The following is an 18,445-nucleotide window of genomic DNA, read 5'->3' on the forward strand; positions in this document are numbered from 1 at the left end:
AGAAACGATAAATAAATCGGGGGAAAAAAGTCTACAGGAAATGAACAGGAGAAAGACTACATAAACACAGAATAAACTGGGAATAGGTAGGAATAAAATGAAGAAAAGTGGGAATAGACTATGGGAATGCATAGGAATGAGATGGAGAATGGAGGAATAAGATACAAGGAAGGGAATCCATCAAGGAATGACCACAACGGAAAGAGAGAGAAAGCGCAAAAAATTATAAAAAGATGAAGGAAGAGCCGATCCAAAGAATCCTGCTCCTCATTACTACTGCTGAGGACTTACGACACCGTTTGCGTCAGTGTCATATCTTATTACCTCATTATAATATTTTGTCAGATTTACGCCCGAAACGGACCCGTGGGCTGGCTTGTGGGCGTGTTTGGAGGTAATGTATATTATATACGAGAGAGTGGGCGTGGGAGGGATTCTTCTTCGCCCCGTTGGGCATAAATTTAAGGGGTCGTCTTCTCGTATGGGATGGGGTTTTGGAGGGGTGTTCCTGTGGTCGTAGGGGGTCCTATGGTTGTAGGAGGGGTTCTCTGGTCATAAGGGGGAACTGAAGGGAGACGCCGTTGGTCATTGGGGGTTCCTATGGTCATAGGGGTAGGGGGTTCCTATTGGCCATAAGGAAGGAGTCCTTTGGTCATATGGGGGGGTGGGTCAATGAACTCGCCCCAGTATGGTATGTGGGCCATCGAATCAGCATACCCCCACCCCCTTGGGGGGAGCCGAGGGGAAGGGAGGTCGGGGAGGCCCCGAGTAGGGTTAGGTAGGGACGGTAATGGTCAGGTCAGGATCTGGATCGACAGGAAAGGTTAGGAATGTCTTTTTATGCACGAGGAACCTGTTCCCGGTCAATGATTGGCGGGAATCGGGTACACCAAGACCACGGAAGGAATTAGTGAGTAGTCTGCATATTCATTGGGCAGGCCTTGTAACTCCTTCTGCCCGGGCCGCCAATCCCTCCGCCAAGGTAAGTAGTTCCACCCGAAACAGCTGACGACATCGTGCCCCGACCCAATGACCCCAACCCAATCGCGCCATGCAACCTCCTCAGTCTCTGATAGCTGCCCTCCCCGACATGGCTGTGTCCTCATCCTCATCTTTGCCGCCGCCAATCCGGTCACGTTGCTGGATTTGGGTGTCCTTTGTAGTGACGAAAGGTCATTATTTATATTTTTAATGAAAAGTGGCCTTATTGGCGATTTTAGCGGTTAATGCAATCTGTGTGAAGAAGGCACAATCGGCCTGGTGAAGCATGGCAAAACCTTCCAGTGTTTGTTCCCCCAATTTCATCCGTCTGACTTGTCCGACGATTCCGATTTTGATATTTCGATCCCAACTAAGGTAAGTCTGGTTTTATAAAGTTTTTATTTTTATTTTTTTTTTTGCAACTTTTTCTTACCAAAACATACGAGCTTGCCAAGAATTTTTTAAAATGTCGGTAAGGCGCGAAGCGCCGTCCGACTGCGGCGAAACTAATTTTTTTGTGTTTTTGGTCTATGCCTTTTTTCCTTGCCAGAACATACGAGCTTGCCAAGAATCTTTTAAAATGTTGGTAAGGCGCGAAGCGCCGTACGACCGCGCCGAAACTAATTTTATTCTTTTTTGGTCTATGCCTTTTTTTCTTGCCAGAACATACGAGCTTGCAAAGAGAATCTTTAAAAAATGTCGGTAAGGCGCAAAGCGCCGTCCGACCGCGCCGAAACTAATTTTTTTGTGTTTTTGGTCTATGCCTTTTTTTCTTGCCAGAACATACGAGCTTGCCAAGAATCTTTTAAAATGCGGTAAGGCGCGAAGCGCCGTCCGACTGCGCCGAAACTAATTTTTTTGTTTTTTGGTCTGCCTTTTTTTCTTGCCAGAACATACGAGCTTGCCAAGAATCTTTAAAAATGTCGGTAAGGCGCGGAGCGCCGTCCGACCACGCAGAAACTAATTTTCCCCCACTCAAAAACCCCAGTTCCCTAAACTTCCCCCCTTACTGTTTTTATAGACTTTTTGATATTCCATAGATGCACGTTTTCAAAATTTGCGCCAAAACATACGTCCACCATCTTGTTTGTATTCGTCCGCCAATTCTCTAGCAGACGGTACTCTTGCCCAACGAATTGACAGGCGTTCCGAATTAGTTCCTACACGACATACACACCAACCTTTTGGTCTTTGTAGAGGCACTACGTACTGTTCGGCAAATCTGGAAACTGACCGTCAGGCTACTAACAAGGTGGTGTGGTAGTTAACTACCTAACAACCAGGTGTGGAGGTCCTATAGTGTCGCTTCGCTTTTGGCCGTCATTGTGCTTACAGTCGACCTCCTCTATTCAATGACTTTTCCATTCGTGGATTTTCTATGGACTTTATGCACCCATTATTAGCGAAAAGTTTGCTTATTCGCGGTATTTTTCATCGAGAAATTTTCACAAATTACAGGTATTCTCCTACTTACAATGGGGTTAGGTTCCAAAATCCTATCGTTTGTTGGAAAATCATATCTCGAATATAGCCTAGCCTACACTAGGGTAATCAGTACCATCTTTACATATTGGAGAGCCTAGCCTTTACTACACAGTATATAATTTATATATATACCATATAGTAATGATTAATTTCAGCTAATTCTCTCGGTTCAAAGGGTATTGGCTTATGATCATTCAGTACAAAGAAACCCTGAATAATATTAACAAGAGTCAGCCTAGTGTATACTATGGTACATCATATACTTAAGAATACAGTAAGTAGCCTAGCCTACAGTATACTCTATACTACGTATATGGTATAGTAATTTATTAACATCAGCCTATGCTGGAGGTTCAATGCATTCTCAATACGAGAATCAGATTCGGTCCGGCATCAGTATAACTGAGCGATGTCAGGTGGCTGGTAGCTGTGTATAATTACAAAATAAAAACTTAACAAATATGCATCTTTTCCATGAATCCTTTAAAAAGTTATATATTAATGGACCCACCATATTTGCTTTCTCCGGATTCGCAGACTCAAGCATTCGCAGATTTCTCTCTGGAACATTTCATCCCATTATTGGCAGGAAATTCACGTATTCACGGTATTTTCTATGAGAAATATCCAAAAATTTTCAATTTTTTTTATCATAAAATGCACTTTTTGTTATAAAACTATTTAAACAACCAGGTATAAAAATTTTTAGTGGTTTTTTCTTGAGTTTTAACTTACAAAATAGGCCGTTTTCAGTGTTTTTGTAGGGGTTCCAACTCTTTGCAGGTATTAACTATTTGTGGGGGGTGTCTGATGAAAACATTAATAAACCTGTGTACTAATGTAACCCCAATCCACTTCCTGTGTATTCATAATAATCACTCTCTCTTTCTGGCAGATAATTCGCGAAGCAGCAAGAGCAAACTTGGTAAGTGAGAGGTCCTGGGAAATTTAAGTTACGGTACATAATTATCAAAAAGGAACTCTATTCCTGGGTCTTGTTGGGAACTTGAGGACCGTCGCTCATTTTGTTTTGCTGTAAGTATTCAATAGATTATTTTTACGTTTATGAGTAATGTCGTTCATGTATGGTTTCAAGTTTAACTCTTGAGGTTAGGGACTTTTTAACTGTTTAGGCTTAGCTCTCTTGGCATCAGAATTGAAAAATCAAAATCATTTGTTCCTACAAGGGTAAGAACCTTCGTCTGTTATACAAGAGCACAGGTAGTGCCCAAGTTACGACAGAGACCCTATCCTAATGTTTGTCTTAGGTGGAAATCCGGCATAAGTCAGAGCCAGTTGTTGAACTGTCAACAACTTTGGCTTAACTAAATTTGTTGCTTTCGATGTTTTATTTCTTTTGAGGTAAGTTGTGTCCAGACGATCATTGCATTGTGATATTTGTTTTCCCTGAGGATGCTTACTTTAAGAGTTGTTATGAACTGTGCTATTCAGAACACATTGACCTCAGATTGTTTGTTTTATTTCAGAGTCTTCCAAACGGAGGGAATTGCCGTCAGATCCTAACTAGGATTGAGTATTGCTCATAGAACATCTTGTGGAAATGGAAGCTGAAGAATCGTCATCATTGCTGCTACTCAAAGAAGAGGAGGGTCCAACTGAAAACGCAGATGACAACTCTTCGTTTGCAGACCCATTCTTAGAAGTCAAGGCAGAACCGGAATTTTTTGACTATGGTGATTTTGATGTGAACTGTTCTTCCCTATCTATTATTAAGTGTGAAAAGGAGAGCTCTCCAAGCTATGATGATGAGAGTGGAAAGAAAAAGATCTGTATTGGAGGGGAAAATAGACATTTTGGTAGAAGCAACGCAGCAGGGAAACTATTTACTTGTGCTGAATGCCAAAAGACGTTTTCACGAATTGACAGGCTGAAATCCCACACATGTTATTGAACTCCCATCACAGGGAAAGAAAGAAACCGCATATTACTTGCTCTGTATGTCAAAAAAGTTTTTCTGTTTCTAGTACTCTCAAATATCACATGAGAACTCATACGGGAGAGAAACCATATACTTGCTCTGTATGTCAAAAAAGTTTTTCTGATTCAAGTACTCTCAAATGTCACACGAGAACTCATACGGGAGAGAAACCATATACTTGCTCTGTATGCCAAAAAAGTTTTTCTGATTCAAGAGCTCTCAAATATCACATTAGAACTCATACAGGAGAGAAACCATATACTTGCTCTGTATGTCAAAAAAGTTTTTCTGATTCAAGTACTCTCAAACGCCACGTGAGAACTCATACGGGAGAGAAACCATTTACTTGCTCTGTATGTCAAAAAAGTTATTCTGGTTCAAGTGCTCTCAAATATCACATGAGAACTCATACGGGAGAGAAACCATTTACTTGCTCTGTATGTAAAAAAAGTTTTCTATTTCAAGTGCTCTCAAATATCACATGAAAACTCATACGGGGAAGAAACCATATACTTGCTCTGTATGTCAAAAAGGTTTTTCGTATTCAGGCACTCTCAAATGTCACATGAGAGCTCATACGGGAGAGAAACCATACACTTGCTCTGTATGTCAAAGAAATTTTTCTGTTTCAAGTAATCTCACAAAACACATGAAAACTCATACGGGCGAGAAACCATATACTTGCTCTGTATGTCAAGAAAGTTTTTCTCAATCAAATGATCTCAAATCACACATGAGAACTCATACAGGAGAGAAACCAAATACTTGCTCTGTATGTCGAAAAAGTTTTTTTGATTCAAGTACTCTCACAAAACACATGAGAACTCATACAGGAGAGAAACCATATACTTGCTCTGTATGTCAAAAAAGTTTTTCTTATTCAGTTGCTCTCAAATGTCACATGAAAACTCATACGGGAGAGAAACCATATACTTGCTCTGTATGTCAAAGAAGTTTTTCTGATTCAAGTAATCTCAAATGTCACATGAGAACTCATACAGGAGAGAAACCATATACTTGCTCTATATGTCCACGAAATTTTTCTGTTTCAAGTCATCTCATTTATCACATGAAAACTCATACGGGAGAGAAACCATATACTTGCTCTGTATGTCAAAAAAGTTTTTCTGTTTCAAGTCATCTCAAAACCCACATGAAAACTCATGCATGAGAAAAAGCATTCATTTACCAAACAATCTCAAAAGACATGAGAATTCACACTAGACAGAAACTCTATATTACTTGATCTCTGTCCAAGTCATTTTTATTATTAAATGTTTTTATATAACTGCTGTAATTTGTATATTGTTAAGAGAGAACTTGCGTAACATTTGTAAGTGAAATTTCGTTTGACGTAAGTGTGGACAAGAAAATGCTGTCTTTGTTCATCGAGGGAAACTTTTACTTATGAGCTCAAATAAGTGCAGCAAGTTAAAAATTATTACTTATATTTACTTTATGAGAAAATGGTTCTCTTTTTATTTTTATAAGATTATTGTTTTAATAATTACTGGTTCTTAGATACAACACTGAATCGCTTTAGTATTTTAATGTCTTTCTGGTATTCTGACGATTTCAATTGTTTTGAGGCAATGGATTGTTCAATTGAGACCAATTCATTTGTCAGTGTTATCAATAAATGTGTTGAGGGAACACTGAGAATGAAGGAGAGTTCTCACTTACTATTTCTGATCGCAAAGATAATTATGTTTATTGACATCTACGAATTTATTTTTGCTGACAGAACCCTGGTTTCGGTCTCATTATGAAGCTGAATGATTGTACTGTATATCTTTACTTTTAAGTGAAGTAGTTTTGTAAAAGTGATGTAATTTAACTTACATTTGTTCAGTGAGAAAGTATAATAGATTTTCTTTCCAGTGACTTACTTGTTTATGCAATTTGTCTGGTAGTTTGCTCATAAACAGTAAGGAAAATTAGGTAATATTATTTTTCCTTAAGCAAACATATTTGGTTTTCAAAGATATTAAGATAAAACACAATATGCTTCAAAAGGTTTTGGTTCTTCAGAGATGTCCAGGTTTCTTCATTTGGCATCATCCACGGGGTTAATGTTTGCTAATGTTGTCCTGAACAGCTTGATAGTTTTGTCTAGAAATTATGACTTTGTTGCTGATTGTAGATTCTGTAGGTGTTCCAAAAGTACCTAAACAAATTGTCAGATTTCTTTTCAAGTTCCATTTCGCTAACATGGAATGAAGTGTATTTTTGTAAAACGCAGGCAAAGTCCTTTTTGTAACTTTAACAGATGTGCTAAGGAGGTCATTCAGTTTTGCTGTGCAACCTAATTTTTGTAGAGAATGCATAAAATAGACAGTGAGTCCCATTTTTATGAAGATAGAATCTCCAGAAAACCAAATAATCAGTCGTAGATCTTCTGTCTGAGCTGCTTCGGGAATAGAAATGCCTTGATGAACAGAAGGTATCACACTGTTAAGATGCTTAAATCACCAAAATAGGGATGTGTTTTATATACTACTTTTTTTGTTTAACAAGTAGCCTTTATATGTTACCAAATGGATGGAATCATCAGGGAATATTTCTTAATATTCTGTGAGTTATATTTCTATTGATTTGATCTGATTTTGTACACCTTTTTATATGTTTATTAGACCCAGGAATTAGGTAATGATGCTTTTATCTTAGTGAGAATGTACTATGAATGTAAGTCACTGACTCTAAGGCCTTTTTAGTTTGCGTATGTAACATTTCCCCTCTTAGGACATGCGAGAATTTCGAGTACACTTTTTTTATATTAAGGATCATGAAGGTGCCTTAGAAAGGAGGCCAGTATCACTCTACACACGTCCAAGTTTCATGGCAAGTTGTGTTTCCAGATGTGCAATTGGTCAAAGAAAAGTGCAACATGCAAATGGATGTGTCATTTCTCACCGAGAATTGGCGCAGAAACTTTTTTCATTGTCTCATAATGTCTGTGCATGTATTGCCATTTCCTGCCATTATGTAGTACCAGAGGTGAAGCAAAAATGGCCTCAACTCATGAGATTCATTTGTCAAAAGTTCCTGTGGAATGGGTTCTTAAAAGTGGTCCAGAAAATGTCATTAAGAGCCAAAAATAATAGATATCTCACAGTTAACAGCAATTTTAAATAGCTCCTAAACCGACTTTTACTTGACACTTGACATTCAAGACTTAAGTAAAAAGTATGGTATATAAACTGCTTGGCCATGTTTTGTCATTCTTCAGTCCCAAAGGAAAACTAAATTAAACACATTCCGTTCATTTCTCTTTCTTCCACCTGACTTTCCACCTTCTTCAACGATTGTTTCATAGCGCTTCTTCTTCAAGTGCTTTGAGGTTTTCCTCCTGTTACACCTTCCAAGCCTCCTTAGTGTCAATTTCCCTTACAGCACCAAATGACTTTACAGGTTCCAGCATTTGACCTAAATCCTATCGTGGATTCTACTCTATTTTCTAAGGTAAATGCCGCAGTAGGAAGTATCATAAAAATGAAATAACATTTTTATCACAGTTACACTTTGTAGTCATCACATGAACAAACTGAAATCAGGATGACAATTAAAACCCATAATTAGGAGGCTTGGATATCACAAATAAGAAAGAAAACTTTCCAATATTCAAAATCTGGAAATATTTTACACATTTCTATCCTTATAATTTGTAAAAGTTGTGGGATAGAATGTCCACATTAAGATTTACCAGTAAACCCTGTAAACATAACTATTTTCCTTTTGTATATGATGTTTTACAGGAATGAATTACTCAAAATATTTGTATAAATGAACATACCCAAAATATTTGCATGAAACAAATAAGAAAGTATGACTAGTGTCTGTCCTCTGACATATTCTTTTTGGACTAGGCCACTCATGAGCGCTAGGCAGTACCATTCCAAATTTGCCTTTTGGCCCAGGTTTCAGATTGAGAGGTGGCATGAGGTGGGCAGTTATTGTAAAGTGTAAATAAATTTACCAGAAATGTGAGCTACGGCAGATGGCAAAAGTGACTTCTGTCTGTATTGGAATCCTCTTTTTTTTAGGCTATCGTCAGAATTAAAAAGTTTCATCCTGATGGGCGTAGGGCAGCGCTAGTTGTGGATCAATTGACCACAAATACCATAGGGCATCAAACGCCGAAACAAATTTGTTTTTAAATCTCATTTACCAAAAAAAAAAAAAAAAAAAAGACGTCGCTGTAGGCCAGTATTAAGGTTAGAGTAACCTCGTAACCTCCAGGCCAATATAGGCCGAAATGTAGCTCAGTCTAGCCTAGGGTACCCCTAGGGAATGCGACCTACAGATGAACTTCATATTGACCTAACGTTACCTAGGATGCCGTTTGCTTATGTGGCCAGAAAGAGGGGTGGGGAGGGAGGGATTTAGCCCTTTCCATTAGACCTCCCTTTCCCCAAAATAAACCATAACCCCTTCCTTAAATGCCCTGTCAGGTCATAGGGTAGCCCTCGGCTTAACGTAACGTAACAGTACCCAGGAAAAGGGGGGGGGAGAGAATTTTGCGCCTTTCCATTTGACCCCATTCCCCCCATACTTAACCTCAAACGCTCCCACAACCCGTTTAGATGCCAGGGGCACGTGTCATAGGTAGTACTGGCTACTAGTACTACTATAGCCTACCCCTCGGCTGAGGCAAGTCTCTGCCAGTGTACCAAATACCCCCTGCCATACCCCAAGGGTAGGAAATCGTATTAACATGATGAAAAACGACGAAGTGAAGTAATGGAGGAAATTTTAGATGAAAATAAATGATGGAAGGGAAATGTGGCCGGTCGAGGGGCCAGAGGTCCATCTCCCCCGAAAAGTAGAGATTGAATACCCACTTTGTGCCCATTTTGGGGGCATCGTGTTGGTATGAATTTATTCATATGATAATTTTGAGGTGTAGAAATGACTCTGCTGATTCCAGTCGGGAATTGGAGGCAAAAATCTGGTCTTTAATTATGGGGGTTTCAGGGTTAATAAGCCCTAATGCTAAAGGGTTTTGACCTTAATGGACCTTATTTTATGGTTTTTGTTATATTATAATGTTTTAAATTCTGATTTTATGGGTTTTTTGTCACAATTGCATGGGATTTTGGGACTTGGGAATTTTTTTCATAATTGGAGAGTCGTCAGACTTTATAGGACTATATATAGGGGCCTTTGAGGGAAGATATATATATATATATATATATATAATTATATATATATATATATATATATATATTGTGTTTGTGTACCATACAATATAAACTTTATGATTTGAGGAGACTTCATTTTCATATCTCACTCTTCCGCCATTAAAATATAATATTACTTTATAATTACAATCAAATAATTGGAAAGACGTAAATTGACCTCCCTTCCTGCCCTGAGCCCCATCTCCTTCCTACCCCTCATAGAGACAAGGAGAAAGAGAAAGGGAAAGACAGACAGACAGAGAGAGCGCTAAGGATTGAAATGGAGGGGTGGGACCTCCCTTCCTGCCCTGAGCCCCATCTCCTCTTCCTACCCCTCTTAGAGAAAAGGAGAAAGAGAAGGAGACAAAGGGAAAGACAGAGAATTTTACGTCATGAATTTCATGTCAGTTTATGTAAAACCTTACATAAGTAAGGGTTCACAGTAGATTTTAAAAAATTATTATTAATATTCTACTCTGAACTGACGTTACTAAACCAACATTAACGAATAATATAGAGCCTGTTTCTACATTCAAGTATAAATGATTATAGGACCTCTACAGAATCTTTCTGGTGTAAAGTTAATGGAAATCTAGAAAGCAACAAACGCTATGATTTTGAAGCTCCACCTCCTCTCTAGAGTTGCCAGGTGTGGCATTATTGAACAATATATGTCCGAAGATTTAAAAAAAAATGTATCTTAACTTTCTTTGCCGAGTGTACATAAATATCACTATCGTATCCCCAGTGGAGGAGGCTCATAATAATACCGTCTGTCTGTGTGCCTGTCATAAGTTCCAATACACAGTCTGGTTTCTGATCATCTTTCCTAAGTTCAACCTCCTGCATCGCCGCCCAATACTTTCTGCTTATTGTTTCTTTGCCTCTGTCCCTCGGCTCTGGAATTTTCTCCTTTCATCCGTATGCCCGGTCTCTTACATAGACTAACTCCTCTCCTTTTAAGGGGCAGATCTACTGTCATTCAAGGGAAAGAACTTGGGTAGTACCTACATTTCAATTTTGTTTTATCGATATCTATTTTTTTAAGTGTAAAATTGTTCCTTGGTTTGTCTTAAAGCCTGCTGAATGTGTTATATAGTATATACTACTGACACGAATCCCGAGAGGTCCGCTATTAGGTTCGATATAATGAACAAAAGAATTCAACACCAACAGTTGAAACTGGGGATACGAACATATAGAAAGATACACAAACAGAACAAAGGTTTATTTACAAGCTCACTAACAAAGATAAATGCAGAATGGTTTCTCCTATTTACATAACAAAAGTAAAATCTTACAATGTGTGAACTGTTCAGTTTTGCAGCTCGAAGCGAGGGCTTAACAAAGGAGAACTGTGGAACTTAAATCGTCTTCTTTACTCCGTACTGCGGAAAGCAATGTCTATTCTTGATACTCGAAGGGCAGGTTCCTCCTCGAAACCACTTTGTAGGACATTTCTTCTCTGAAGGCTAGCTCAACGTCGGAATACCTATGTCGTTCTCTCTAACTGGACGGATGACTTGACTCGAATTCGACCAGGCTCTCATGCGCCGACTTCCTCTCATATCCTTCGTCTGTTCCTTTTTCTCTTATCTCTCACTGATGATCTGATCTCTGCTGGTCTCTCACGGATGATCTGATCTCTACTACTTCGCCAGTCGTATTTATACGGCAATCTGGGGGCGGGGCCTACCAGGGAACGTCACAGACTCCCAAGAAGACGTGAACGTCTTAGAAGAATCTCGACAAAGTATTGCATCATGTTTACTGATGACGTGACGGCGCATGTTGCGTTCCACAACACGCCTGGCGATTCTAGAACGATCATGAGAGTAGGGGCCTCCAACACGTGCGCGAATGCCTCCTTGCTGCAGAACTTCTCTAAGATTCGTTTTCCTTTCCTTTAACTTATCATTCGTCGCTATGAAGTGATTACCATGATAACTATATATATATATATATATATATATCTATATATATAATATATATATATAATATATATATATATATATATATATAAACCACAAGTGTAAACTTTGAGGTTAATCAATTGTTTGTCTTTGTAAAAGGGATTCTCTCTCTCTCTCTCTGCTCATAACCGTCGTATCAGCGTTTGATCCCGTAGCGTGTCGACCGTAGTAGGTAATTATGAGACTGGTTGTTGGTTCACGGTAGTGGGTCGTAGCTGGGTTTGGGGAGGGGTGGGGGGGAGAGAGAGTTAAATTTAGTAGGTGTGTACCTGTTTGTCTGAGGGAAATATTTTAGTTTAAAAAAAAATAGACGCTTATGAAAATGACCATATCAGTCAATTGCATAATAAACACTGGCCCCTGAATGAGAATAATAAACACAGGCCCCTGAATGAGCATAATAAACACAGGCCCCTGAGTGAGCATAATAAAAACAGGCCCCTGAATGAGCATAATAAAAAATGGGACCCTGAGTAAGCAAAATAAAAGCGGGCCCCTGAATGAGCATAATAAAAACAGGCCCCTGATGAGCAAAATAAAAATAAGCCCCTGAATGAGCATAAAAAACAGGCTCCTGAGTAAGCAAAATGAAAACGCGGCCCTGAATTAGCAAATAACCACAGGCCCATTTTCTTGATAACTAAAGTCGTCAGTCAGTACTACTCAACGAAAATGGTACTGTATTAAGGGAGGAGGCATATCGAGTGTGTCAATGCTCATTGAGAAGTAGAAAAATCTATTAATGTCAAATCCTATAATAGAGTTGATGAGGAGCGTGAACGCAACGAGATGCTAAGTAAGTATCAGGAGCAAAGCGTTCACAGACAAGCGAAGTTGATAATGAATAAATGCGCATTTGATAATGAAGAGGAAATGGAGAAGGAAAGGTTGAATATGTCAATTATAACTGCAAACAAAACCCTTCAATCTTAAAATGGGGGTCCTGGAAGCACCTCCGCGCCCTAGTACTAAAGTCTACGCCACGAGATGATATGGGAGCACAATGAATCCGACATCACTTAATCACAGAGATGACTTTCTTCATAACTTGAGATCAGTTAAATAGCCATCGATATAAATCTGAGACATCCTTCGAAATACCTTATGTTGATCACAAAACCAGACACTCTCCAAGAGGACGCCGAGGAAACAGTAATGCCCCGGTTTATTCCAACCACCACCTCTATTATGCTTTTTTTGTGATTTTTGTGCTAGATTTGCACTAGGGAGACCTCTCTAGATAGTGTACACAGAAACGAGAGCGCTCTAGCTATAGTTACTCTCAGCTCTTGCTTGGGTTGTTTTAGTCTACCTAGAATACTAATGAACACGTGGTCGAGAGTTTACGAGAGTACTCTAGGTCCTTCTGCCTAACTGGATAGAGTAATCAGTATAGCTAGACGCGTGCTGGAATGGTCATGGCATCTAACCATAAATACAAATGGGATAGCACTCAGACAATGCTTTTAATCCAGCCCTAGAAAGATTCCCTGAACTTTGGAAGGTGATTGTATTCCGTTCTTTTTTTTTTTCAAGCCTTTCCCTGTCTTTTGATGGTTTCCTAGTGATGTAGAGTTGCTACCGGGATCTTAAAGGTACAGGGAACCAATAACTGTAAAGAGTTTATAGTTGTATTTAGACTTAGTTGCCTTTTGAGGATAAAAAGTGAATCAGTGGTTGTCCGTCACTCATCGCCGGAAAGGCTGCATGCCCCAAGGCTATGAGTAACGTAAGCCGTGAGACCACCCAACGATGACGTCACGATTCTATTCTCAAATCAGGAGAAAGGACTCCATTGGTTTGATTTTTTCAGCCAAACCTGACAATGAAACAGTTTGTAGAGTAATTTTTGAGATTCTTGGAATTGAAACTTGCGACTTGATAGGATTCCAGTTGATGCCTAGGAATAGGTTTATCATGAAATTCATCTCGCGCGTTATATATGAAAAGATAATCAGTGAATACGATGAGAAGGAACTCCAGATCGGCAATGGGATTACTGTGAAAATACTCCTTTGTATCAATCAGATACGCACCTTTTGACATGGACAACCAGATGATAGAATCCGTACTTGAAGGATATGGAAAGGTAATATGGATAAGGAATAACCAACACACGCTAGGAAAAGGAAACGGTTTATTGAATGGGATAAGAACAGCAAAAATGGAAATCAAGAATAACATTCCGTCGTCTATTAGGATAGCAGGACATTCGATGTCCTTTATGTACAGCGGACATAAATGTGGAAGTGAAGATCATCTGTGTTACAGAGAAGACATTAAGGGAAGAATTGGCGGATAAGAAAACGCACTTCCCGGAAATAGGGAAATGGAACAGAAAAGCGAAGGAGAATCCTGGATATAGCGTAAAGGATCAAACTCAAGATTACACTGGTGATAATGAAAAACATTTAAAATTGAACCAAGATAAAGAAATTCAAAATGCTGAAGATAACACAGATGCTAACTCAAAATATTTAATTGATAAAGACAATGTCTCGGGTGACATAGATAGTGATGATGAGTTAAAACGCGTAAGCATTGCAATGACAAGTAATTCTATGCATATAAATGAGTCCGATAATGAAGACCTACCTGTATCTGAATATGGGACACAAATCATTGTAAAGGAAAAAGAAACCGAGAAGTCTGATAAAATGGAAATAGGAACAATAGTGGAGGTTCATCGTGAGCGAAATGATACGGAACTGTCAAGTATGGAAGCAGAGGCGGTAGGGAAAACCAGTCATGAGGAAGTGATCAGGAATAATTTCGACGAAAATATGACAACTGAATACAACGATATAGCAGAAGACATGTTGACCGATGAGAGCCTGGAAACGGAAATTATGAACGAAGCTGATGACTTTGAGAAGCGGATTGAGGAATTTAGTCACAAAGAAGAAAGTGAAGATAGGAATACTGAAAAGTGGAAAGTACATGTGGAAAATAATGGGGAAATAGTTTTATAAAAAAAAGTAACGACAGTAATGACAAGATGCATAGAAATGATGAGGGAAATTTGAAGGATGATCGTGAAAGAAATCGACGAAAGGTGAATAGTAAAAATACAAGCTCGTAATGGATAAGTGGGTAGTTAACCTCTTTATAATCATGGCGCTGCGGTAGCCACCTTAAACGTAAATGGACCTAATGTAGTTAACAAACAGATGTGCGTTGACTCTCTCATGAGATTTCACAGAATTGATGTATTGATGTTGCAGGAGCATAATATTAAAAATGTCAAAGACTTGATTTACCAATCTAATGATTATGATGTCTTTATTAACTGTTGTACTAATTTGAAATGTGGAAATGCGATATATATTAGAAAGTGTCCTAGCATTAAGGCCTTGAATCAGGAAATAGATAGAGAGGGGCAAGTAATTAGTATTAAGATTGAGTTTAATGGTATAATCATTCCTCTGCTGAACTTGTACGCTCCATCAGGAACAAACAAAATACCAGAACGAGAGGAATTCTTTCGAAATAAATTGATATTTTATTTAAAGAATAACAGTGAAAACTTAATATTAGGTGGAGATGTTAACTGTGTGACCTCTCTTCGAGACAGTAGTTCAAAAAATGTTCATTTACAGTCAAAGCTCAAAAGAACTTGATAAAGCAAGTAGGATTGAAAGGCACAACCATAGGTTGTCACAAGTTACGTGAATGGAGGATTGGCATCCCTGACTTCAGACTAGTAATTCAGGTTATGTTTTCCTCCGTCTTTATTTCCATATTTCAAAGGGATTTTTGACGAAGGGGAACGTCCTGATATTGCTGTAGGAAGCTTTAGTGCCTTGTGTATCTCGGAGATATGTGAAACTGGTGAATTGTGACAGTGGTACGGTGCATTGTGGCTTTGTAGTTTAGACTTTTGAATTCAAAGCCATTCTGGGAAAGGGAGCCACTGTCACCGGGTTCACGGTTGCCATGGTGACACCTCATGTTACCATGGCAACACAGTAGTACCAACAGAAATTGACCGATCATACCCACTTTCTACGTCACTAAAAATGGGCGAGTTATTCAAACGCACTAATACCTTGGGCAAGAGAAAGCCAGTGTAGATGACACACTTGAAATAATGAGTAAACTCCAAGTACGTTTAGAAGTAGTTTATGGTGTGCAGCAAATTAGTCTTAGTAAAATAGTTATCAAACTAGAAGATACTGCAAATAAAACATTAGAAAAAGTTGGAAGGACTGTTGTGAACGTATAATTTCTGTGGATGGAAGGAAAGTAAATGTTCCAAATTATTAATCTGAGTAGTACTAAAACTGTTGTAAAAGTAAAGAATGTCCCATTTGAAATGCAAAATACAACACTTTCAAATATTCTTGAAGAGTATGGTCAGGTGTATAATGTACGATTTCAGAAATATACGTATGGAGATCTTGTAAGAAAAATGACGGGAAACAGGACTGCATTGATGAAGCTGGAGAAACCAATTCCCTCCTCACTTATCCACAGAGGGATCCCAATGCTGTTTCAATACAAGGGGCAAATACGTACATGCATTAGATGCGGTATTGCAGGGCACATTGCAGCAGATTGCTGCATTAATTGGAAAGATAAAGTAAACATAGTAAATACTGATAACTTTCCTCCATTAAACTCGAAACCCGTAAGCGACCCTATTTTATCTGTAGACCCAAAGGCAAAGCATGGAAAGGAAAATCATGATGGTACCGACGATGAAACTGTAGAAGAAGGAAACAAGGGAATGGTTGATGACAGAGGTGAATTTGGTGCAAGTAAAGGGTTTAAAGAGTGTGTGAAAAATACAGAAAAAGGTTATGGAAGTGATAATACATCCAACTAAGAAAACAGTATTAATAATTGTGAATTACTACTAGAAAATAGTGAAAAGGGAAATAACGACATAGCTGATAAGATAATAAGGTTGCAACCTAGTATAAGTGGAATGGAAGAATATACCGAAGTGGACGACGACCAAACGTATAATACTGATAATGTAGTATTAAAAGGAAGCTACTATGAAGAGGGAATAGTGAAGAGTATAACTACTGTTGACGTGAATATGTATGGGGACGCGGAAAAAGAGATGGCATCTGCAATGAATATGGAAGAAGAGGGCTGCGAGAAGGACACGGTCCAAGAGGAGGGTTTAGATCCAATTCAGATCTCGATGCCGAAAAAACTACCGCTACCAAGGAGAGATTAAATTTAGAAGAGGGAATTCCTTCCGATTCTGAATGCATGGATGATAGTGATGGTACAGAATCAGACGATTCTCAGTTGCCCTGTAACCAGGAAGAATGGAAAGTGGTACATACGAAGAAAAAAAAACTTTGTTCTAAGTCGTAATGCTAAAGCAGTAACAAAAACGAAAAAAGTAAATGCAAAAAAGAGAAAAATGGAAATATCAGTGCCTGAAACACAAGGTACGAAACCCATAATATAGACATGTATTACTCTTAAACAATCATTTTCATTCGTATTGGAACTCTTAACATTAATGATCTTTCAGATGTAAACAAACAGATGAATTTGAATACTTTTCTTATCTATCATAATATCGATATAATTTTGTTACAAGAACATAATATAAAGACTTTGAGCAATATTACTTATTTGTTAAATTATTATGACGTTGTTCTGAATCCGACCATAAATATTAAAGGTGGAACTGCAATAATGATAAATAAGGAACTAAATGCTAAAATAATAAGCATTTATAAACATGCTAGCTCTAGACTAAGTATGATTAGAATAAACATTCAAGGAGCAGAGATTAATATGTGCATTTATGCACCCTCTAGGGCGGATTGTCAGGGTGAAAGAGAAGAATTTGTTGAGGAAGTTATGCTCCCTCTTATGCAAAACAATGTAAGTAGAGGTATTGTTGGAGCTGATTGGAATTGTATTATAAGTAATAAGGATTCTTCTGAACCAAAAACTTCACATTTTTCAAATACGTTAAAACAAATTGTCAGTGTTTTGAAATTGAAAGATGTAGTTAATATTATCCCAAAAATTCCTGAATATATATTTATGAGGAAAAATTATGGTGCAAGCTTAGATAGAATATATATGGCTGACTTAATCCCAAATGTGAAATATTAAAAAACAGTAGCAGTATCATTTTCTGATCACTCTTGTTTTTTATGTTATGTTAAATTAGATCATGAGTTACAATTTGGGAAATCATATTGGAAACTTAATGTTTCTCTCCTTTAGGTTTCAGGAGTTAAGGAGGATTTTAAAGATCATTGGATAAAATGGAAAAGAGAGAGATGTAACTATGATTCCATGCTTGAATGGTGGGAAAGACTAGTAAAGGTTAAAGTTAGGGAATTTTATTAGTAAAGTGGGTTGTATAAAAAAGAAAATGAGATATAATATGTTGATATTTTTGAAAATAGACTAAGGTCTTTACATGAAACTACTTACCAGACAGGGAACCCTGATATGGAAGAAATAAAGAGAATTAAAAATAGAATCCAAACAATTAGGGATGAACTGAACGAAGGTATTAAGATAAGAACAAAATTAAAAGACACAGTGTGACGAGAAAATGTCAAAATACTTAATTGGTAAACAACGAGAAAGGCAAGTGAAGAAAATTATGACGTGAGAGATAAGCGAGGAACAGAATTACGGTCCTTTCCAGGCATTCAAAAGTCTTGTATGCAGTTTTACTCAGATTTGTACTCTTGTGATATAGGAGATCAAGATATGCAAAAAAAAAAAAAAAAACTTTTAAAATATATAGAAAATTAAACTTGAATGGATGGTTGATAGAGAATTAATAGAACTGGGAGGTTTTGATAGAAAGAAATATTTCGTACAATGAAAAAATTTGCAAACAGTCGAACCCTAGGTATTGATGGGCTCCCAGTTGAATTTTATATAGCGAA

General features: G+C 38.0%; 1 protein-coding gene and 1 long non-coding RNA gene across 2 annotated transcripts; both read left to right on the forward strand.

Moving 5' to 3' along the window:
• Positions 1-277: 277 nt before the first annotated feature.
• On the forward strand, positions 278-4,361 carry LOC135216977 (uncharacterized). The gene is made up of 3 exons (XR_010314992.1): positions 278-394; positions 3,362-3,501; positions 3,954-4,361. It is a non-coding gene; the product is annotated as an uncharacterized LOC135216977 (long non-coding RNA).
• A 57-nt stretch (positions 4,362-4,418) lies between these two features.
• On the forward strand, positions 4,419-6,522 carry LOC135217792 (oocyte zinc finger protein XlCOF6-like). Its single transcript, XM_064253835.1, has one exon. It carries the CDS (start codon positions 4,887-4,889, stop codon positions 5,574-5,576), a length of 690 nt encoding a protein of 229 aa, XP_064109905.1. The 5' UTR covers positions 4,419-4,886; the 3' UTR covers positions 5,577-6,522.
• The last annotated feature ends 11,923 nt before the right edge of the window (positions 6,523-18,445 follow it).

Source organism: Macrobrachium nipponense, chromosome 7, assembly GCF_015104395.2.
Source record: "Macrobrachium nipponense isolate FS-2020 chromosome 7, ASM1510439v2, whole genome shotgun sequence".
Classification (NCBI taxonomy): Eukaryota; Metazoa; Arthropoda; class Malacostraca; order Decapoda; family Palaemonidae; genus Macrobrachium; species Macrobrachium nipponense.

What these genes read in the sequence shown, in the direction of transcription:
- LOC135217792 (XM_064253835.1), top strand. Translation starts at nt 4,887, where the DNA reads ATGAAAACTCATACGGGGAAGAAACCATATACTTGCTCTGTATGTCAA.